Source organism: Natator depressus, chromosome 2 (genome assembly GCF_965152275.1).
Source record: "Natator depressus isolate rNatDep1 chromosome 2, rNatDep2.hap1, whole genome shotgun sequence".
NCBI lineage: Eukaryota > Metazoa > Chordata > Testudines > Cheloniidae > Natator > Natator depressus.
In genome coordinates, this window is record NC_134235.1 from 189,630,618 (window position 1) to 189,654,596 (window position 23,979).

At 42.7% G+C, this 23,979-nt stretch overlaps 1 protein-coding gene across 1 annotated transcript in view; it reads left to right on the forward strand.

The window, feature by feature from the left end:
• Positions 1–12,518, forward strand: part of TRIM71 (tripartite motif containing 71) — a 96,679-nt gene extending 84,161 nt beyond the window's left edge. Inside the window, exons 3-4 of the mRNA XM_074943297.1 lie at positions 7,708–7,842; positions 10,865–12,518. Coding sequence (XP_074799398.1) covers positions 7,708–7,842; positions 10,865–12,316 — 1,587 coding nt within the window. The 3' untranslated portion in view covers positions 12,317–12,518. The remainder of the gene's footprint in view (positions 1–7,707; positions 7,843–10,864) is intronic.
• Positions 12,519–23,979: the final 11,461 nt, after the last annotated feature.

Below are 23,979 nucleotides of genomic sequence, written 5' to 3' on the forward strand. Positions count from 1 at the left end.
GTCAGTTTTTACTTTGGGGAATATCACTGGATAGGGATTGGAGTAGGGACACATTGGAAGCAGCACTAACATCCCCAATACCAGCAAAGCATTTGGAGCTTTCAGTTTTACCTTAATTTGACAAAGTATTAAAAGCCAAAACAAATCCAGAAACGCAACTTGTCACTAGTTGCTATATATTAGCATCTTTGCTATTTTAACCCATCTGTTTAGCCCACTTGCAAATTAGATTTAATCTCATCAAGGTGCCCTCTTTCACATTGTTGCCAATAGTGATGGTGCCAAAGTTCACTCACTAAGGGCTTCTCTACACTGGCACTTTACAGCGCTCCAACTTTCTCGCTCAGGGGTGTGAAAAAACACCCCCCTGAGCGCTGCAAGTTTCAGCGCTGTGACGTGCCAGTGTAGACGGTGCACCAGCAGTGGGAGCCGCGCTCCCAGCGCTGGTAGCTATTCCCCTTGTGGAGGTGGGGTTTTTTAGCACTGGGAGCTCTCTGCATAGCCACATTAAACTGCTGCCGCTGCAGCGCTTTAACATTGCTAGTGAAGACGTGCCCTAAGATGCTGCTTCCTGACAGCACAGGGGAGCTACCATCTTAGTTGAAGCCAGGTTGGCTTCACTTGTGTGGGGAACAGTGGGAACCAGTAGCTGAAGAAGACACTTTCCATTATGAAGAATTGCAAAAAAAAAAAAAAAAAAAAAAAGTCCATTAATCCTAAAAACGTCTCAAACTACTTGTTGCACCAAATCTATTCAGAGCAGTGGGTAGGAGGAAAGCCTGTGGTCAGGTGGGCATGTGCAGAAGGAAATGGGAGATGGAAGCAGACTGCTTTGCTCTGCGCCAGAGTGGGAGAAAGCAGCCACGTGGTGTACTGGTGAAATTAGCCCTTAAAGCTAAAGTAAAAAGGCTTAAAGATGCTGCTGCTGATCTCCAAACCATTAGAAATACCACATGTAACATTCTCTTTGGCATTCTTGTTTGATGTTCATTTCTGACATTTTAAATCTTTCACAAAAGGAAACTTCCCAGACAAAACTTGCTTAAATGGACTTAAGGTGAAGGATATATAGCTGTAGTTCACGGAATAAACACATCACAGGGCTGTTGTAATCCTCCCTAAAACAAGCATCACTAATTCAGGATTCAGAGTTAGGGTCAAGGCGTAAATTTAAAAGAAATGTAAACATATTAAAATTTGGAAACGCTGTAGTAAAGGCATTTAGAACACTTAACTCCACCTGTTGTGACCACATGAGTCAAAAATGAAAAATCAAATATGTTTTTTAGAAACCAGTTGAATTTAATCCAGACCAGCAAATACCGTAATATACTAATTATAATTGTACATTTGTTTTGCATGGTGTCATTATAGGCTAGAATTGAAGTTACTTGGAAATGCACAGTTAAGACACCTATACCTTAACATGTTTGGATTCTTTCTAAGTTTCCTGGTCTTGTAATGCTTTCTGTGATGTTAATTATGACATCCCTGTAAGGATTTTACTCTTGAGTTACTGATACATACTTTCAACCTTAACTCTATTTTAATGTATTTTTTATATTCACAGATAACATTCACATTAGCTAGATCCTTGGCTTATGTAAATTGGTATAGCTACATTAATTTCGGTGGAGCTATGCAGATTTACAACAGCTGAGTATCTGGCTCTTCAGTGTTACATACGATTCAAAAGGGACTGGAGAAAGTCCGTGTCTTTGAAAGATGCAAATTGTTTTCATATAGTTTGTCAGTGGGATTATCAAGTAGTCCTTTTATGTAGATTTTAAATGGCATATCTCTTTCTGTCAAATCTTGGAACAATAGGGAAAGAATGGTTATAAAAAGTCAGTCATTTTTATGCTACTGATATAAAAAATTAAACCAGTCTGATGGGAAATAATCAAGATGGAACTGTTTCTGAAAATTTATGCCAGCATTTGGCCCAGTTTCTAGCTTCTAGTATATTGATAGGAGAGCAGTAAAAACTTGATGCAACATAATTTGTTATAGCTTTTTTATAATGATTGGATACGGTTTTCTTCATATATTCATCTTGCCTCCTAAAGAGTGGAAAACAGATGTGCTCTGAGCTATGTGTTTGAATGATCCTAATTGTACACTACACACAGTTCATAAGCAGATCTCTAATGTTCCTTTTGTCTTTAAATAAATGCACCTCTTTTATTTTGAGTGTCAATCAGTTTCTAGTTTCTTCCGGCATCCAGCTGTGCACCCTTGCCTTTATATCACAGTGAATGTAACTGATAACACCCCTTTAATGTCAAGACATCTCTGAAGTCCTAGTCCTATGGCCTCTGGAGTGTCACAGTGGTAGACTGTCTCATATTAAATTGCAGAATGCACTTCCTCAGTGTATGTAGTCCAGGCAGAAGATGCACTTCTCTGATAGAGCCTGAAGTGTCCTTGAATGCCTCTGATACCAGTTTGCTGTTCCCCCTTTTTGTGGCAGCGCCACTGAGCTCCACTCTGGCTACAGAGTATAGGAACTGGTTGAGCAGGTCTGGATCTGTTGTCTCACCTTGGAATGGAATGTTTGATTCCAGTATTACCCAGTGGGCTCCTTAGCCCAGACTTTGCCTCTCACTATGTTTGTATATGCCGGGGTGTTTGTATAGCTCAAGTGCTTTGAAAATGTAAAATGTTGTCTGTGTAAGTACTAAGTAATTATTCCTATTAATAATAAACTGAAAAATTATATATCCTCTTAAAAGCTCCCAGGTACTTGGAGAATAAAGACTATCCCAACAGAAGCTATTGCAGTATATGTAATAATACGTGCTTTGAAATCTGAAAGTATGAACAATACAGTATGCCCGACATTTCCTCTGATATTCGAGTTCTGTACACTTTGCACAGTTGCTACTGTACAGGTAGGTTTGTGGCAGAGAGCTGGCAGTGTTGAAAGGTTGCTGGCAGGAATAGCTCAGTGATTGGCAGTGTTTCAGTGCTACGGCCATCCTTCATTGAGACTATTCTCACTTCCACAGTCAGCTGGGGTTTTGTAGTGACTGCTTTTTACACACGCACACGTTTTCTTTGTATGTGGTGTATGTTAAGGTTTAGGCTATGAAAACAGGAATAAAAAGACAACAGAAACTGAGGCATGTCAAATCCTGAAAGAGCAGTCTTTGTCTTTGAGCACTACATTTTCATCATCTAGGTAGATCACTCCAAAATAACTAGAAATGATCAATACAATTCACTAAAACTTCATTTTGGGACTCTCTGTAGGAGGAGATGTGTTCTATGGATCAATATCCAACCAAAAATTAAATTTATTCTTTTGTGGCCTTAACAGTAGAGTATTCCTGAGGTACTTATGAAAACCAAGCTGAGAAAGAAACTGAACCCTGAAAAGAAGACAGATTTAAAAATGGAGCTTTGAGGCTGCCTGAACTGTGATTTCTAGAGAAGATGGAAGTGTCAACACACTGGGTAGCAGAATTTTGTCTATGGAGAGCTAGGAGAGTTTGATTCAGATAAAGTTTAAAAGATTTCTACTTGAACTGGATAATTAGACCACAAAATCAGCCTTGTTTATGTGGAGGATTCATTTTGTCTTGGATTTGTTCTTTGACTATCTTGAGGAAAGGTAACCTATTAGAGGAAAATACAAAAAGCCAAATTTATCTTAATGATACACCGTAAAAAAAAAAAAAACCCACAAGGCTCCTAGCAGTATTAAAGTGACAGGTTTTAAAATGAGATTATCTCTTGCTGTAGCTGGTGAAGCTCCAGATCAATTTAAGAAACACTCACCTTTTCACCGTAGCAGAGGAAGCTGATAAATATTTAGATTACTTGGCCAATCGCAGGTGAGGTAGAAGATGAGCAATTCATTTTGCACACGTCAGACTAGGACTGAATTAATCTGAGTCTGCCTCCATAGCTTCACATGAGAGTTATGGACGCCTTCTGCTGAGCACTTGTTTTCAGATCCTTTTTAGTTTTGTTGTTTGTTTAAATGTAAAACTGGAATCATCATCTTCTAAACTGTATTCAGTTGGCCAACGCAGCTTACAACTGAGCTGGTTCTTAGTTCTCAGAGGCCATTTGGAAGGCTGTCTAAAGCAGACTCCTAAGAGGAAATAGAACTTGCTTCTCATCTAACCCACATATTTCAGCCCTTTCATTGAAAGGGAGCTCTGTCTTGCTTCTGGGGGAGAGCTCACAGACCAGCAGACTGTGATTACAGGAATGAAAATGGGTTACTGCCATCTCCATGCATCTTTCTCAGAATCCTTCTCATCACTCCATTCTCGCTGAGGCTGCAGTTCCTTGACCTCATCTACTGAGCCACAGAATCTCCACTCTTCCTACAACACAGGCTGTTCGTTAATTTGGTCTAAGTCAGGTGTCAGCAACCTTTCAGAAGTGGTGTGCCGAGCCTTCATTTATTCACTTTAATGTAAGGTTTTGCGTCCCAGTAATACATTTTAACGTTTTTTAGAAGCTCTCTCTCTATAGGTCTATATATTATATAACTAAACTATTGTCGTATGTAAAATAAACAAGGCTTTCAAAATGTTTAAGAAGCTTCATTTAAAATTTAAATTAAAATGCTGATCTTACACCGCCGGCCCGCTCAGCCCGCTGCCAGCCTGGGGTTCCGTTCACCTAGGCCGGCAGCAGGCTGAGCAGGGCCTGCGGCCGGGACCCCGGCTGGCAAGGGGCCGGCAGCCAGAACCCCAGACCGGCAGCAGGCTGAGCGGGACCAGCAGTCGGGACCCCAGACAGGCAGTGGGCTCAGCCCACTGCCGGTCTGGGATTCCGTCCGCCATCTCCTGCCAGCCAGGCTGCCGGCCCCGCTCAGCCTGCTGCCAGTCTGGGATCCCAGCCCTGTCCACATAGAGTGGGTACCTACCTTCTCCCTGGTTCTAGCCCATTCTCTTCCTCTCTGCACTGAGCTGAGGGTGGGAGAGCACTGAGCACAAGGCTGGGGGTGAAGGAGCAGGCTGGGGGTTGGGGTGTAGGGTCTGGCCAGGAGCTAGAATGAGGGAGGGGGCTCAGAGTTGGGGCAGGAGGTTTGGGTGTGGAGTGCTTACCTGGGCAGCTTCCATTTGGTGCAAGGGGTGCAGGAGCTCCCGTTTGGTGCTCAGGGTGGGGGTGGGAATGTGGGGGGTGCAAGAGTCAGGGCATGGGGTGGGGGGGCTGGGTATGTGTGGGGGGTGCAGGAGTTAGGGCTGGGGGTATGTGAGGAGGATGCATGAGTCAGGGCAGAGGGCTGGGGACATGTGAGGAGGGTGCTGGAGTCAGGGCATGGGGTGTGGGGGGTGCTGGGGTCAGGGCTGGGTCGTGGGGGAGTGCAGGGGTCAGGGCAGAGGGCTGGAGGTGTCTGAGGGGGGTGCAGGGGTCAGGGCAGAGGGCTGGGAGGGTGTGTGGGGGGTGTAAGGGTCCGGGCAGGAAGCTGGGGTGTGTGGGGGGTGTGAGGGTCAGGGCAGAGGGCTGGGTGTATGTGTGCGGGGGGGGGGTGCAGGGCTCAGGGCAGAGGGCTGGGTGTGTATGTGGGGGGGGGTGCAGGGCTCAGGGCAGGGGGCTGGGGGTGTGGGTTGGGGTCATGGGGGTGCTCCCTGCCCCCTGCCCAGAGCAGCTCACGGCAGGGGGCTGGAAGGGATATGCCCTGATTCTCTCCCCCCTCCCCCCCTTCTCCGCCTTCTCCCCAGAGCAGTGAGCACACTGCGGCTCTGCTTTTCCCCCTCCACCGCAAGGGCCATCAGCTGATCCGCAGCAGGGAGGGAGAGGAGGAGGGGCAGGTACCCAGCATGCTGGGGGAAGAGGTGGGAGGAGCTTGCCTGCTCTGCAACAGCAGCCAGCAGGACCAAGCTTCTTCACCCTGCCCCTGTGGGGGGCGGAGAAGAGCGGGCCGGGGCGGGCAGGATTTTTAATGGCACACTAGTGCCTGCCGGGGTCCTGGCCTGGGTTCGGCAGCGGGCTGAGCGGGGCCGGCAGCTGGGACCCGGCACACAGCAGCATGCTATTAAAAATCAGTTTGTGTGCCGTCTTTGGCACGTGTGCCATAGGTTGCCGACCCCTGGTCTAAGTTATCCAGGCTTTGAGAGGCCGAATTTAGGTGCCTGGAACTTTAATATCCCGTTGTTTTTTTTTTTGCAGTTTCCTTTTAAAAGTAACTTCCTCTCTGCTCTTATCAAGGAGATCTTCTACCAGTCAAGAATATTGCTCCCCTTGTCTTAAATGTAGATGTTCCTTACCCACATTTATAATCAGATTATAGAGTTCTAGCATGACAGTCTTTTATTGAAAGTGATGTTCTTAAAAGTTCCTAACCCAAGTCAGATTTGATCCAGATGTCATAAGATTCTATTAACAACTTCCCTACCAGCCCATCCAATGACCGTTACCACAAGACACTCTACCTAGTTTGAAGCCCCTACTAGATAGACAGCTACTTACAACACTTTTTCTCTATTCTGTTTCTCAAGATTGCATTTCTGAGGATTATTAGCCTCAGCTGTCAAAACATGAGGTCCTAACCGTACAACCCTGGTATATTGCAACTTCCATGCTTCTGAAAATGCTGATAGTTTCACTTTATTAAATATAAAACAGGAAAGTTGACTACACTTGTGTCTAGAGGACTTGAAGTTTCAGTCTCTATCTAACACTTGCTCATGTCTCTCCAGTTTTAAAGTGCCAATAGACTTAATTTTATTTTCATGTGCAGCCACTCCTTTCTCCAAGTCATATATAAAAAGTATTGCTGTCTACATACAATTGACTTGCATAGAAATGGCATACATTAGTACAGTAGTTCCCAACTTCTGAGGGTCACAGCCCCCCTTATCCCTGCCCAAGCCCCCACCCTGCCCAGGACTGGGAGCAGGGTTGTGGCTTGGAGGGGGGAGGGGGAAGAAACACAGACAAGTGTAAGGGGGCTGAGGCTGGGGCCATAGCTGGGGGTGGGTCTGGGGCCAGGGGCTGAGGTTGGGGGTGGGAGCAAAGCCACAGCTGGGCTGCAGTGGGGGCCAGTGCCTGGCCTGTGGCAAAGTGCGGCTCCGCTCCCAGCCTCTGCTCTGGGCCAGGAATGGAGCTGAGGCTGGGGGTGGGGCCGGGAGCCAGGGACAGCTGGGGGCGGAGAGGGGCTGGGTGGCATTCCCTCCCCACACTTGTGGAGACTGGGCCTGGTCCACTGCATCCACTCCCCCCCTGTGGGGGCATGCTCCAACTTTGGGGACCTCTGCATTAGTGGAAAAGAGAAGTCTTACTAGAAGACTAGATTTGTATCCTGTAGCAAATGCATTGTTAGTCTAAAATACTTGAGGATCAGAAGGTCATTTTGGATTCTCAACACACATGTCTAAAGAATGTAGGTTTGATATTGGACTTAATCAACATGTGCATACTGGACCAAATTGTACATTAACTTGAATCCTGTGCAACTGCACTGGTATCAGTGGGGTTTCACAGGCTATGCTGGGGAAGAATTTGGTCCTATGAAGTGAATTTTGTATAAATTCCAGCATCTAATATGTGAAACTGACATGCACTCGGGAAAACTACATGAAAACAGCTGCCTTGAACTTTGTCCTACAATAGCATTATGAGAGCACAGTTGACCTGTTTCTGTTCTAGTGCTGGAGGCATTGGGTTAAATGTAAGAGCCATCACCTAATGCAACTTAAATTGGTTTGACTAAGCAATATGCGTGTCCTGTTTATTCTCCAGCTGAGTATTGAACAGGCGCAAGCTGTGGCGGAGCAGGTTGAGATGAAAGCAAAGGTGGTGCAGTCTGAAGTCAAAGCCATGACGTCTCGACATAAGAAGGCCCTGGAAGAACGGGAGTGTGAGCTGCTGTGGAAGGTAAAAAGCTTTTTATATAGGTATAGTTAGCTGTTCTAGTTACTAACAATTAACCTTTAAGATGGAAATCTGACCTGTCTTTAAATTAGAATAGGGCCATATTATGATACCCTTGTGTTGAGTTATATTTTGAGTGGTATTTACAATACAGGTAGTCCCATTTTAAAATCAGTTTGAGGATTAAGGTATTTTCAACATGAATGAGAATGGTAGAATGTGGCTCATAATAAATATATATCCATTGGATTCGAAATGTGTACTTTTAAGAACAAAAATGTACGGTCACAGAGGAATGGATAGGAAATGCAGTAGCCCTGATTCTTGCTGGATCTGCAAACAGAGCTGGCCAAAATACAGGATTTCTGGTTCACAGAGAAATTGTGAAATTTGGTTTCTGTCTGATTTCTGCATGGCCCTGCAGCAGCACGGGGAACAGGGCTTGTTCAGTTATTAAACAGACGAATTCTGACTACTTCTTCGAGTGATGGTCCCTATTATATTCCATGGAGGATTAACGTATGTGCATCTGCAGCTGGAGATTTTGAAATTAGTAGTGTCCGTTGGTCCGTGCTGATCCCTTGTCTTGCCTCATGGTTTCATCCAAGGGTGGGGCAGACCAACCGCATTTCCAGTTCCTTCTCACCGCTGCATGGTCTAGCCCGGAACTATTAGTGTCCTCTTGTGTGTGACGCACTTAACAATATACAATTGTACATAGCTAGTTTTAGAGTGGTTTATTGTTTTTATAGTCTTTTTATAGTTTTAGGAGTAGAATTGGGGTTCTTTTTTGGGAGTTTTGATCAGTGTGAGTCGTTTCTCCCCCCCAATGCAGGTACTGGACTCTATGGAAACTCCAGGCTTTAAAATATGCGCCTCCTGCCTGCATTCCTTCTCAGTTCAAGCCTCCAGGGTGATAAAATTAAAGACTTTAATTACTTATTATTATTAATGTAAGTAGCATTTTAGGCCTAACTTTTCAGAAGCGATTAGTGATTTTCTAGTCACTTTTGAATATTAGGCCATAGGGAGCTGTTCTAAGGAAGGGATGAGCATCTTTTTAAAATGTCCATGTTGAAAACACACTTGGTAGAAACTGCATGTCTTGTAAGTTTAATAACACATGTCCACACTTCACCATTGCAGAACTTCTTCCTTCATCTGTTAAACATATAACTGCAGTCTTCAAACGCTATGTACATTGACCGTATGGACACACTGGCTGAAATTTCTGAATGTTTGGCTGCATTACTGATGGTGGAGTACACTCTGCAACAATGAAGTGATTACACATTTCATTAATTTTACAAGGCATGTGTTTTTTGCCATTAACATCTTGAATGGATTTCTAAAGTACTGAAGAAAAACATATATATAAACTGAAAAAAAATTGTCACTCTGCCTATAAATCCTATTATGCCAGACACTTAGTGCTCCCTGTGACTGGAAGATGGGACAATTGCAAAGAAAGAAGACTATTTTTAGTTGTTAATAATGACCTTTCTTTTAAGTAGCAAACTAGTGCAGCAAAACGTCATGGCAGAAGTGTGTGTTGCTTTTAATTAAGGCTATATTTGTCAGAGGAGGGGCCAGTGATTCTCAGCAGGTTCAGTTTGCAATGTGCATCAACATTTCCCCTAATTATTTTCCTCACATGGACCACATCTTCACAGAGCGTTTGTCCTGCAGACCACTTCCCCTTCCATTCATGATCTCTTAACATCCCTGTGGCAACTACGCTCCAATTTTATGTAGGAAACAGTGGTGCAAGTAGAAATCATTTCTTGCGCTCATGGGAGGGACACAAGGAAGGGTACGTGACCTCCCCAAGTGACACTCCATGTGACTCCTCCCAGCCCGGGGCCCCCACGCTCTTCCTGTCCCCTCCAATACCCCCCTTACTGTCTAAAATTTTACAACTGCATCTGTTTAACAGATGCAGTTGTAAAACGATGCTTTGGGCCCCTGGTGCCACCTGTACTTCCAGGTGTCATTGAGGATCCAGCAGCACCCCAAATTGAAAACTTCTTAAATGAAAGAAGGATAGGAAAGACAATCACCCCACTTTCCCTTAACACACTATCAGTTCTTCCCTTATGTCCAAACTAAGCTTCTGCCAGCTTGCCTTTATCTAAGTATTGCTCTCCCCCAGGCACTAGGAAAGCAAAGATGCTGCCCGATCTGGGTTTGATGGAAAAGAGGCATAGAACTGTGTGTGCCATGTATTATTTTCTTCAGCATGACACACAGGAGGGGCAATCAAAATCAGCCTGGCAGAACATGCATGAGAACTGTCTCTGGACAGATAAACTAAACTGTATCATGGTATTGTACCCAAACATTGCATTTTAGTGGGAGATTCAACTTCCTTTATAGGAACAGAACAGACTCCTGAACCTCTTACCACAAAAGTGGTCTATGGACATGCAAATAGTAAGAGTTTCAGGAGTCTGTTAGACTAGTTTGGCTGCAAAGAAGAATTCTATGTACACTGGGGACAACACCTGATACCTGTCAGGCTGCAGAACTGGGCTGACATCAGAATCCAAACATCCTCTGGTCAGTGCAAGCAGAGGCATTCTTCTAATGGTTTGGACTTGATGTGATGCAGTATGAATGTCATGGATAATTCAGACCAATGAGGAGAAACAGAATCAAAAACACTGTTTAAACACCTTCCTTCCCCCCACCGCTCCCTTCTTAAGGGCTCGACCAATTTAACAGCACAATGCATATGCTAACAAACTTAAACAAAGGCTTTGTTTAAGTTTGTTAGCATATGCATTGTGCTGTTAAAACCATATAAAGAATGAATGCCCTCCCTAGCCATGTTCTGCTCCTTTAAGGAGCAGACCGCAGCCCAAAGTCTTTTGGGTACCCCCTAAAAATCTCTTGCCGATACTGCGTACTGGAGAGTGCTACCCTACTTGCACTACTGGTAGGAAAGCAACACTAGAAAAATATTTCTGAACTATTAGCTGTCTTTTAATAGAAATGTAATGGGTTTGTTTTGCTTGTTTTTAAGGTGGAAAAGATTCGTCAAGTCAAAGCCAAGTCCCTTTACCTGCAAGTTGAAAAGTTGCGTCAGAATCTAAATAAACTGGACAACACTATTAGTGCAGTTCAGCAGGTCCTAGAGGAGGGTCGTAGCATGGATATTCTCCTGGCTCGGGATCGCATGCTGGCTCAAGTGCAAGAGCTGAAGAATGTGAGAGGCCTTCTACAGCCACAGGAGGATGACAGAGTCATGTTCACTCCTCCTGACCAGGCTCTGTATATGGCCATTAAATCAATGGGGTTTGTCAGCAGTGGGGCTTTTGCTCCTCTGACCAAAGCCACTGGGGAAGGTCTCAAACGTGCACTACAGGGCAAAGCGGCCTCCTTCACAGTGATAGGCTACGACCATGATGGTGAACCACGCCTTTCGGGGGGCGATATGATCTCTGCAGTGGTGATGGGCCCTGATGGAAACTTGTTCGGTGCAGATGTCAATGATCAGCAGAATGGAACCTACCTGGTCAGTTACAGACCACAGCTGGAGGGAGAGCATCTAATCTCTGTCATGATGTGCAACCAGCACATAGAGAACAGTCCGTTCAAAGTCATGGTAAAATCTGGACGCAGTTACATTGGCATAGGACTACCAGGGCTTTCATTTGGCAGCGAGGGAGACAACGATGGCAAGCTGTGTCGCCCCTGGGGAGTTTGTGTAGACAAAGAAGGGTACATCATGGTTGCTGATCGCAGTAATAACCGCATTCAGGTGTTTAAGCCCTGTGGCACCTTTCACCACAAATTTGGCACCTTGGGTTCCAGGCCTGGTCAGTTCGATCGCCCTGCTGGTGTTGCCTGTGATAGCTCGCGTAGGATTGTTGTGGCTGACAAGGATAATCATCGCATCCAGATCTTTACATTTGATGGGCAGTTCATTCTGAAATTCGGGGAAAAGGGAACCAAGAATGGGCAATTCAATTACCCGTGGGACGTGGCAGTCAACACCGAGGGCAAAATCCTGGTCTCTGACACGAGGAACCATCGGATTCAACTGTTTGGACCTGATGGTGTGTTTCTGAATAAATATGGCTTCGAAGGGGCACTCTGGAAGCACTTTGATTCTCCAAGGGGTGTGACTTTCAATCATGAAGGCCATCTGGTAGTGACCGATTTCAACAACCATCGCCTCCTGGTCATCCATCCAGATTGCCAGTCGGCACGCTTCCTTGGGTCAGAAGGCACCAGCAACGGCCAGTTCCTGCGCCCACAAGGCGTGGCTGTGGATCAAGAGGGGCGCATCATTGTGGCTGATTCCAGGAACCACCGAGTGCAGATATTTGAGTCAAATGGTAGTTTTTTATGCAAATTTGGCACTCAGGGAAGTGGCTTTGGTCAGATGGACCGACCTTCAGGTATAGCTGTCACCCCTGATGGCATGATTGTTGTGGTTGACTTCGGAAACAATCGAATTCTCATCTTCTAATCTGTGCTATCTGAATTAGGAAGAAACTGTCTCAGGGAAATTCTTTTTAAGAGAACGAAAAAATACAACGTTAATTCAAACCTACCTCATCTTTAATTTTTTACAGATGAATGTACTTATCCTTTCTGCAGGGAGTGATCCTGTGAAGTTATAAATTCTATCTACCTCATTATCTTTTTGTTATCCTCCTCTCTTCTCCCCCACCCCCACCCCCCCCCGCAGTAAGTTTTACCTCTTCCCCACATGGGGCATCATGCACCAACATATGTTGCTGAACACATGAGGTGGGTGCATGATGAATTCTGTAGACTAAGCCAAAAAGGCGCGCTCTAATTTTTTTTAATGGGGGGGGGGGGGGGGGAATCAGTAGCATTAGATATTTGTAGAGGATTTGTGTTCTTGATCGTACTGTGGTTTTGTGGGGGGGAGGGTTATGGGGGTTTTTTGTTTTGTTTTTGTTTTTTTTAAATGCTGCTGCAGCAGAGAACTTTTTCCTGTTCTCCATTTTATACCTCAGTGTGTTTGATTTATTGTTCAACATAGTGTCTTGTTCCCAGAAGACTTTGATCTTTTTGTGGAAGTGGGTGGGGTTCGCTAGTCAGGAAAAGCAAGTTTGCTTTTTTGCATATGTGTTTTTGAAAAGTGCAGTAATCCTACAGCACAAAGTGAAGCCCCTGTGAAAATGCACAAATTTCTTGGGGAAAAAAATCATTTTTGGTGACTTCATGTAGTTGTCATAAAAAGTTTAATGAAAAAAGCAGGACTTTCTGTAATGTGTTCTCTGTTCTATAATTTCTTTATAGCCCTTTGTCTGATTATTAGCCACATTTTAAAAACAAGGTTCCATTCTTCCTTCCATCATATGTATGTCACTGTTATGTGTATCGATGCCTGTTGCATCAAAACACGGAAGATTGAACCCTGGAGTTAAAATTTGTTTCATGTGAAATGTCTGTGGGGTTTTTTTTGTTTCATTTTGTTGTTCCCATAAAGGCTTTAGTTAGAGGAGTAAAGATTAATAGGTTTGTCAGGACAAAGTAAATTTTCCCAAAAATAAACATAAAGCACAACTTTGGAAATTCAGGGTGCATTTCAGAGAAGTCCACATTTTTTAAAAAGTCAGATCGCAAAACCAGTCAGTGACATCAGCTGAACTTTTTGTTTTCTTTTTCCCTCATCCCTCCCCTTTATAAAAAAAAAAAAAAAAAAAGTTGGATTGAAAGGATTGAAGAACATTTTTTAATGTACAGGCATTCTTAATGGCACCTGGTGAAAGGTAACCAACATGGGGAAAAATGGAGCCATATAAAGCTCTGCATCATCATTCCTTGGCATCACCGAAAAACTGCATTTAAAATGGGGACAGTGTCTAAAAACTAGATTAGTCAGATTCTTTAAACTCCATAAACTGCAAAATTTAGCTCCAATGGGGATAGGAATTTCTTGTTTTTCTGAGAAGCTGAGATCTTGAGGAGGGGCTTTGGTTACCAAGCCACGTGAATTTTATTCCCTAGTGGATTACAGTCCACATTTCAATAGCTTGCATCTTAATATGTTAGATATTGATGTTGACATGGACTCTTCAGAAATTGCCTTGCCTTCTGGATGGGACTGTTATTGGCAAACCATAAAGGCTAATATGGGGGATGGAGAGATTTTGCATTGTGCAGAATTGAAGAGTTCATGCATCAATTAGGTTTTTTTTCCTCTGCAGTGGTGTAAGATTAGTGTTATCAATTCCAGCAAGAGAAGAGCCCTGAAAGAGAAGCAAGGTTATTAACTAAAAGCCTGAAGAAGAAAGGGTTCATCTCTTCTCCCAGCCACCACATACACAAGCAACCTGAAATATTGAAGGACTCTTTCCATATTAATAAGAAATTTCAAGGTGCACTTTCACTTGCTTCCACTGCTTTCTGTATTACCATAACATCTCCAAGAAATTCATTTCCTGTTTTTAGAAATCCTAATAATTTGTCCAGGCTTATGACAGCAGCCACGTAGGAAGGTGAGGATTTTAAGAGGTGGACAATGAAGAGGGAGTCAGTGAGATCCCAAGAACCCTTTTAAAACCGAAAAAAAATCCAAACCCTAAATTATACAGGATAACGTAACTGTGCTATTTTCAGCTAACACCTCATGAAGCAAATGCTCAGCAATGGGCATAAGCTGCATTTCATTTTAGGGATAGTGTTAAAAAAAATCCAAGATAATCTTTTAGAGAGATTTGTCATTAAACCTGTATATGGCTCTTCAGAATTTGTGTGTAAGGGAAAGCAAATTACCCCTTTTTAGCTTTCACAACCCACTTTCCTTCCTTTTGTGGTAGCCTGTGGAAGCTGATACTGTTTGTTTGTTTTTGTTTGTTTGTCCTGTGTTTTTCGCTGAGAGAATTATTTGTAACTTGGCTGTGAAAACAAATTAGACTCAAAGACCTAGATACCAAAGATAACCGGTTGAAAGCTTTAATTTGACAATTTGCAGAATACTTCCATTTCACCTCTGTTTTACTAAAAATGCTTGGCCTTTTTACCTTGACCTTTGTGGTTGTCACTGCTGGATTATGCCAGAAAAGCTATTATGCTTAATGCTTACTGATGTTGCCCTTTTGTATTTTCTGTTCTCCCTGTGTGGCCACCCCAGCCCCCAGGCTTTTTTTTAAATTTTATTTTTTTAAATATAAAGTGTTTTGGGGCTCCTGACATGCTTTGAGTTGAATTGCAACAAAATTCTTCTTGTCTGTCTCCATCCCTATATTGCATAGAGATGTGAAGGCTGGTGGAATTTCCATTGACCTTCACTGTGTCATATGTTGCTGCACAAGACTGGAGAAGGCCACAAGCCTGTCTTTATTTGGGGGAGGCGCAATGTCTTCCTTTACAGTTGCTGTTTACTTAATTCACTGGATCTGCTTACAGCACAAACAAGACTATTTGACTTTGAAGTGTTTCACATCACATGTTGGGAGGCTTTTGTTTTTAAAAAACGGCTGTGTGGCTACCCAAACGATTTCCTATACTGTTACTGTAATAGATAGTGCTAAGCACACTTGTTCTCATTGAAAAATATTAGTGTAGCTTATAAAATGAAGTGCTTATAATGCGATGAGAGTAAGTAGTGTAATATTATAGGGAAAAGTTTAATGCCAACATCATATGTCCCATAGGGGCTTGTTTATTTGGTATATAATTGGTAGGATTTCAAATCTGGCTCAGCGTTTGTTCTATGTATGTTCATGGACAATTGTTGGATAATGCCTCCAGTGTCCTGATACATGTAGAAAATAGGCGAATAGACATACAGGAGAGGAGTGTAGGAAAGGTAAGCAAAGGTTTGATGCTGGGTTACAAACCCCTGCATTTTCTTAAACTGTTCAGTATAATCTCCTGAATTGGTAGAAGTGGATTAGGGGAAGGAGAAGGTTGGTTTATCTTTTCACCCCTTCCCACCCCCCGGGCTCTAGCTTTGGAGAAGAATAACAGATTTGGATCTACAGACTTGTGCTCTGAATGCTCCCAAAGGAATTTAACTGTGCCAGGTTAAACCAATGTTGGCTGTCAGTAAATTTTTGCTTTGTGAAATGTTATCCGTTAACACTCATAATCTCCTAATTCAGCCATATGAAGCAGTCCTGTTATTTCAGAACTGTTTTAGTGAGAGTTTCAATGATGTCCTGGTTGAGGGCTTATGAGGCAGCCATGATGTTAGATGATGCAGTACCCTCCGGTAAGTCACTCCTTTCATTTGTACCCTTTAAGTATAACTTATATGGGGAAGCCCACAAGTGCATACCATAAAGAGGGAAAAACCTAAAATTTAGTGTATATGAGGGCCAAAAATAATCAAGTTGGAAACAGAAGAAGGCACTTCGTTGTGGCGTTCCATTGGGAATTGCTGGCGATCGACTCAGTCTGTTTAGTTATAGTTAAGCCAAATTAATTTATTTCGAGAGCAGTCTTTAGGCTTGATCCAGCCATACGTTTTATTTCTTTTGAAGATCATAAAATTTCTATGTTCAGTTCTGGTTTTTAAAAACATGTGCCAAAGTGTTTTTATTTTTATTTGTTAAAGGAGTGAATCCAAATGGTGCCAAAAGGTAATAGGGTATTTAAGAAAATAAATAAAAATAGAGATGTTTAGACAAACAGTTTGGAGCTGTCTAAAAAATTAAACACTGGTACTTGCGTTAGACAAATATTGTACCTCAGGTCCTTGAGTCCTTTGGAGATCAGTGGAACCCAGTTTGCTGTGGTACAGAATGCACAAATAGAGACCCAACTGTTTTTGTTTCTTAAAGTTCTACTTCACCATGGAGAAGTAAAGCATCTACCTCAATTTAGTATCAGATAGGTCTCAGAAGAAAGGGTTAGTCTGCGTGCAGGGGAAGGGTACATCCTGCCTGTAGGAGATGCATTTTTGTTTAAGTGGAAATATTAGATGTGTACAAGTGGCTGTTTTTTTTGTTGTTTTTGCCTCCTTGTGGAAATATTAGGCTGCCCTTGCTAAAGAACTGTAAATAAAACCAAATATTCGTACACTCAGGCAAATCTAATTCTAATCATCCTCCTGTAAGTGTGACTCGTCTTCACTAGAAATTATGCAAAGGGAAACTGATTTTTTTTCAGTATTATGACACGTACTGGTTGACATGACATGCTTTGTGTCTTTATTTGCAGAGTTCTTATGTCCTTAAGACCTTTAGGTCTTCTCTCTACAAGAGAAAAATATTGTATCTATTTTTGCATGCCTACAAATGTATCCTGTCAGAAAAGACTCTAAGGGTATGATTTCTTTAAACGCAATGCTATACCAAATGCTTGAAGGGAATGAGATTGATTTTTTGACTTGGTGATTGTATATGTAGTTTTCTTGATGCAACAGGATGTTTTCCACCATGACAGTGCAACCAAGTTCCTGGAGGGCAATTCAGACTGAATGTTCTTACCAGAGGCAGCCCTTGTGTTGGGTTTTTATTTGACTTTAATAGTGGCATTCAACAGGCCCATTATTTTACATGTAAAGTTTAGAGAAGCACATTATCAGATTACTGTATTAAAAACTCTTGTTTTTCTCCCCTAGTCATTGTTGAGTGACAAAAGTTGGAAGAGTGGGTACAGAAAACCACTAATGGTTATATGCTGTGTTGGGTTTGGTAAATGTTATGGTGGAAAATGTACCTTGATGTCTTTTTAAGTGATCTTACGGGTTAACAAGCCAATTTGGCATCTTTTTCCATCATGGTTTAACCAATAATGGTTCTAAAAAAGATTTGTGTACCTGCATGGTCTTAGACCTTCTCTTAATGATTGTATCAGCTTACAAACTCAGGTAGATATTTTTGTTTTAAAGCTCTTTTTACAGAGCCTTACTGACTGAATGTTATGTGTCTATGTAGCAAAGTAGAGTAGATACCTTTCTTTAAACTACCAAACCAGTAAACTCCTTTATAGGTTTGTGGAATATTTCTCAGTCTATGTAGTAGTTTCCTTCGGAGGAAGAGATGTCCTGTTTCTGAGGTTTGCTTTTTTTTTTCCTCCTAAAATGACTAACAAGTTTTAAACTAGTTTGTAAGGTGTGTTTAGTCACCCAAATTGGTGGGGGGAGGGGAGGGTTCTTACTGTATGTGACTGTTGTTTCTATTGTGCATTACTTGTCATGCCTATCTTGGTTGATGGTTGATACATTTTAAGTAAAAAGAGTGAGGGCCCCTACATACCCCCCATTTAATTTGGTCCTTTGTTGAAGCATAGATTCACAGAAATTAGAAACCTCAAAAACAAATGGAAGCTCTGTCCAATTAAGACCAGTCTAACAAAAATCTGTAGACAGTTTAAGTCCTCGCTTGATTTACTGTAGATACAAACCCATCTTTATAAAATGCAATTACTGAATTAGAAGTACTGTCATCTTGATATAGTTCAGCGCAGTAATGCCATGAGCATCGAGAATGATTCTGTCAGTTCTTGGAAGTTGTGCATCTTGAGCCAGTTGCTCTGGTAGTTTCCTGTTCTGCTTCACTCTGCTTTTCTATTTTACTGATTGATCATGCTGTTTTCCGAATAATAAAAAATTCTCAGTGGGACAGCCTTTGCTCTGAGCAGCTCATTAAAAACAGAGCATATAAAACTGTTAATGGAACAGGTCAGGTCAAAAAAAACCCTTCCATTAGCACAACCCCCACCATCCAAAAAAGGGTTCACTTGTCTATTTAGACAAAAATTGCTGGACTTTGTAACTTAAAATGTTATGTACTGGAAAGAAGAAAGCATGACAGGTTATGGGCAAACTGTTACGTAGAACAAACTAACAATGTTAGAGAACTCTTGTGTTAATGGAGGCTTCTGAATGTATCTTTGTGGTCCATAGAGAAGGCTGAAGGATGTAGCAAGGAGATGATATATCAGCTACTGGCAGCCTTAAAACAAAGGCAGTGTCTCTCTGGACTTTAAAATGTTCCTATGCAGTTTATTTTATTTTTGTTTAATCAAATAAATGTGAGTTTTTCATGGCAAACTTGGGTCTCTTGTGTATGTGTGTTATCCATTTAAACAAAAATCTTTCTGTTGCATCCTGGAAGAAAGGACAAAGCACATCTTAGAGAAAATAAAACTGGTTCTCTGTAAACGATAAAGTTTCTAAAACAAAAATTGAGGAAGTGTAAATTGGGCTCTGAAACACCAGAGGAATAAAGAATAGGAAATATGAGACCTTATGTCAAAATATATTCTCAGTTCTTCCAGAGTTCCAGTGTAGCCTTCGGCACGTCGATTAATTTTGGTGCCTTCATTTTTTCATCAGTAAAATGTGGGTGATAACTCCTTTACCTCTCGGGGTGCTAAATGTGTTGTTTGTGAAGTACATTGGGGATCCTTTGGCGGGCACAAGTGCCAGGCAGCACAAGTTAGCTTCAAGATTGCATAATAATTAGTCATGCAGGCAGCAGTCCTCTTTAGCCCACACGGCTTTGGACAAATGTTGAAAGAAAATATGGGGGGAGGGGTCTTCAGTAGACTTGGAGATGAGAGAATTAAGTGGGTGAGAGAATACATGGTGTATGGGGGGTGAATTCTAGAGCTTCCAGGGTGATGTAAACAGAAGTTATCCAAGTTCCCTCTAAGCTGTGCAGCCACACAGCAGACTATTAAGGGCCACGCAGGCAGGGAGAGGTGCCTCTCCCCTGGCCAAGGAACCGCTGCGACCCAGGAAAGATGCCTCTTCCCTGGCTCCGGGCTGCTGCGCCGAGTGAGGGCTGGGGAAGTCTTCTCTCCCCGCCAAAGCCCCCTGGCAGCCTTCACCCCAAACCTCTCATCCTCGGCCCCACCCCAGAGCCCTCACCCCCAGCTCTGAGCCCTCACTCGCCACACCGCAACCCTTTGCCCCAGCTCTGAGCCCCCTCCCACACTCCAAACCCCTTTGCCCCACCCCACATCACCTCCATATTGGTGTACATAACAAAATTCATTCCACAAATGGATGTAAAAAATTAAGAGGGAACATTGGAAGTTACTGCATAAGAACAAAAGAACAGCCATACTGGGTCAGACCAAAGGTCCATCTAGCCCGGTATCCTGTCTTCTGACAGTGGTCGGTACCCAATGCTTCAGAGGGAATCAACTGAACAGGGCAATTATTGGGTGATCCAGGAGTGATCATTTTAGCCAGTCACAGCTTCTGGTAGTCAAAGGATTAGGGACACCTAGAGCATGGGGTTGTGTCCCTGACCATCTGGGCAAATAGCCATTGATGGACCTATCCTTCTTGAACTTACCTAATTCTCTTTTGAACTCAGTTATACTCTCCCTTTGTAAAGAGTTATACTCTTGCCTTCATAAAATCCCCTGGTAATGAGTTCCACAGATTGACTGCGTTATGGGAAGAAGTACTTCCTTATATTTGTTTTTAAACCTGCTGCAAATTAATTTCATTGGGTGACACCTGGTTCTTGTGTTATGTGAAGGAGTAAAGAACACTTCTTTATTCACTTTCTTCAAATCATTCATGATTGTATAGCCCTCTTATTGTATCCCCCCTTCGTCGTCTCTTTTCCAAGCTGTACAATCCCAGTCTTTTTAATCTCTCCTCAGATGGAAGCTGTTCCATACCCCTCATCATTTTTGTTGGCCTTCTCTTTACTTTTTCCAATTCTATCATCCTTTTAGAAACAAGGTGACGAGATCTGCACACAGTATTCAAAATGTGGGTTTGACATTCCCCTTGTGTTTTCTGGACGGGTGATCTGCTAGGTCACTCCAATCCTCAACTCTGGGAGCCAGCCTTACTCTGCTCTACTGTGAGAACCCCACTCCTGGGCTGTTGACGCCAAAGCCTCTGGCATGTAAACTGCTCCTTGAATTGTGCAACCGAATGACACTAGCCGATATCTCCAGTCCCAGACACAACCCTAAGAACCTCCATCTTACAGTGTCCAGTTGTGCCCTCTGGACGCTACAAGCTTATATGAGTTTGTCAATTTAACAAAGAAATTGATATGTATCAGGCTTGTTATCCCAAGGGGAGTTTCTGACACGCTTCAAACCAAACACACTGCTTCAGGTAGAATAAACAAATGTATTAACTACAAAGATTTTAAGTGATTATAAGTCAAAGCATAACAAGTCAGATTTGGTCAAATGAAATAAAAGCAAAACACATTCTAAGCTGATCTTAACACTTTCAGTGCCCTTACAAACTTAGATGCTTCTCACCACAGGCTGGCTGGTTGCCCTTCAGCCAGGTTCTCCCCTTTGATCAGCGTTTCAGTCACTTCGTGTTGATGTCTGTAGATGGAGCTGGAAGAGAGAGGAAGAGCATGGCAAATGTCTCTCCCTTTTATTATGCCCTTTCTTCCCTCTTCGCTTTGCCCCCCACCCCCTTTCAGAGTCAGGTGAGCATTACCTCATTGCATGACCAAAGGAAGGGGAGTGACTCACTCAAGAGTCCAACAGATCCTTTTTTGCTGCCTAGGCCAGCGTCTTTTGTTCCTGTGAGGCTGGGCTGGGTTTGTCCAATACATGCCCTGATGAGGTGTGAACTGCCTCTCTGCTCTTGGAGAGTTTTTGCCTGGACTTGTTTTAAGCCATGAGGACACATTTTCAGCCTCATAACTATATACATGAAATTACAACCTATAACATTACTAGAATAACAATGCTCAGTGCATCATGAGCCTTCCGAAGACACCTGACATGACAAACTTTGCATTGGATACCACACAATCATAAGGATGACCATGGGGGTGTAGGGTGTTCTCCCGAGGTACAGAACATCACAGTGGGCGTACCATGGATTTATATAGGGGCATTGTGATATTTTCTGTTTTTCCCCTTTGACTTTCAGGGGGACTAGTATTGAAGTAATTCAAGAGCACATCTGAAAATTCCCACTTTCCCTCAAATATTCTGAAGTTGACTTTTCTTGACTTGGACCCCTCAGGGCAGCAATCCTTTCCTTGGAGTGCAACCCACAATGACTCAGACCACTGCTTTCACAGTAACCTAGAAATGGTGAGGGGCTCAGGCACTTGAGCGGATGCTAGTGTTCTGAGATACACTAGCTAGCGACTGAGCCTCAAGCTCTGAGTGACTCGTTTGTTAGTGACACTATATTAGTTAATGCTTTAAGGCCTTGTCTATTCTAGGCACTTTTGTGAAAAACTTCCCATGGCTGCTACCACCAGTTTAGTTCCACTGCTGTTAGCAACTATGGAAGGACTAGTTCAGAGTGGAATGCCAATGGCCACTGCTGTTTTAAAGACCCTGTGGCTTTGACTTCTGTGAGATATCTGGTAGGTGATGGGACAGTAAAAACACTGGTGGCCAACTGTAGCTCTGTCTACACCAGACATTGCTGGAGCTGAAATGCTGGAAGGCCTCTGTGCCATCATAGCACTTGAGGTACATTGATTTGTAATCGCTGCCTGTTCCCCCACTTGAGGGCAAAACCCAAGCAGAGGGCCTTCACCAGCAGGGGTCTGCAATGAGATGGAGTGATCATTTCAGAGTAGCTTGCTGGATGAGGCAAAAGACTTGCTTCCTTTCTTTAGTGCATGTATTCACTGCTGTTAGGGAAGTGATAAGATTGAATCCTGCACCACTGACTTGAATGGGAGCAGGATCAAGCCCTTACTGCGTGACAATTTTGTTGTTTATAGGATCTGTGTGACTGATATCCCCACATCCCATTCTTGGTCTTGAATCCTGAAGCATTTGCTACTGAATCTTACAAATAACCATTTATTAAATTGGTTAAATTAAATCCTCTTACCAAATTCTTTCAGAGCTTTAGCTGGACCAAGGCACCCAGCAGCCTCCTTGTCCGCCTGCCTCTTGAAGCACTTACACACTTTGGAAAAGAGACTAAAATAATGAGGGGAAAGTACGTGTTGGGAAGTAAGACTAGAGAGGAAGGATACTGCTCATGAGATAATCATCTCACTATTAAGGAGGAACAGGACATCTTCAGCTTTCTGGAACTGGCTAACCAGTCAGTGTTATGGTAAAGCTAGGAAAAAATGGATGTGTGTAAATATTAGAGCTGTCAAGTGATTAAAAAAAATTAATCGTGATTAATCACTAATACCATTAGATGTTTTCTATGTTTTCAAATATATTGATTTCAATTACAACACAGAATACAAAGTGTAAAGTGCTCACTTTATTTTTGATTACAAGTGTTTACATTTTTCTTTTTACAGTGCATTAGATGAATTGAAAAACTAAGTACTGTAGTGCAATCTATCATGAAAATTGAACTTGCACATATAGAATTATGTACAAAAAACCTGCATTCAAAAATAAAAATGTAAAACTTTAGAGCCTACAAGTCCACTCAGTCCTCCTCCTTGTTCAGCCAATCGCACAGACAAAGAAGTTTGTTTATATTTTCAAGAGATAATGCTGCCCACTTCCTGTTTACACTGTCACCTGAAAGTGAGAACGGGCGTTTGTATGGCACTGTTGTAGCTGGCACTGCAAAATATTTGTGCCAGATGCACTAAAGATTCATATGTCCTTTCAAGCTTCAACCACCACTGCAGGGGACATGCGTCCATGCTGATGACGGGTTCTGCTCGAAAACCATCCAAAGCAGTGCAGACCGACACATGTTCATTTTCATTATGAGAGTCAGATGCCACCAGCAGAAGGTTAGTTTTCTTTTTTGGTGGTTCGGAGTCTGTCATTTCCACATCACAATGTTGGTCTTCTAAGGCTTCTGAAAGCATACTCCACACCTCGTCCCTCTCAGATTTTGGAAGGCACTTCAGATTCTTAAATCTTGCGTCAAGTGCTGTAGCTATCTTTAGAAATCTTACATTGGTACCTGCTTTGCGTTTTGTCAAATCTGCAGTGAAAGTTTTCTTAAAATGAAAAAAATGTGCTGGGTCATCAGCTGAGACTGTCCTAACATGAAATATATGGCAGAATGCAGGTAAAACAGAGCAGAGGACATTTAATTCTCCCCTAAGGAGTTTTCACAAATTTAATTAATGCATTATTTTTTTTAATGAGCAGCATCAGCATGGAAGCATGTCCTCTGGAATGGTGGCTGAAGCATGAAGGGGCATACGGATGTTTAGCATATCTGGCACGTAAATACCTTGCAATGTGTAAATACCTTCTAAGGCCGACTACAAAAGTGCCATGCAAAATGCCTGTTCTCCCTTTCTG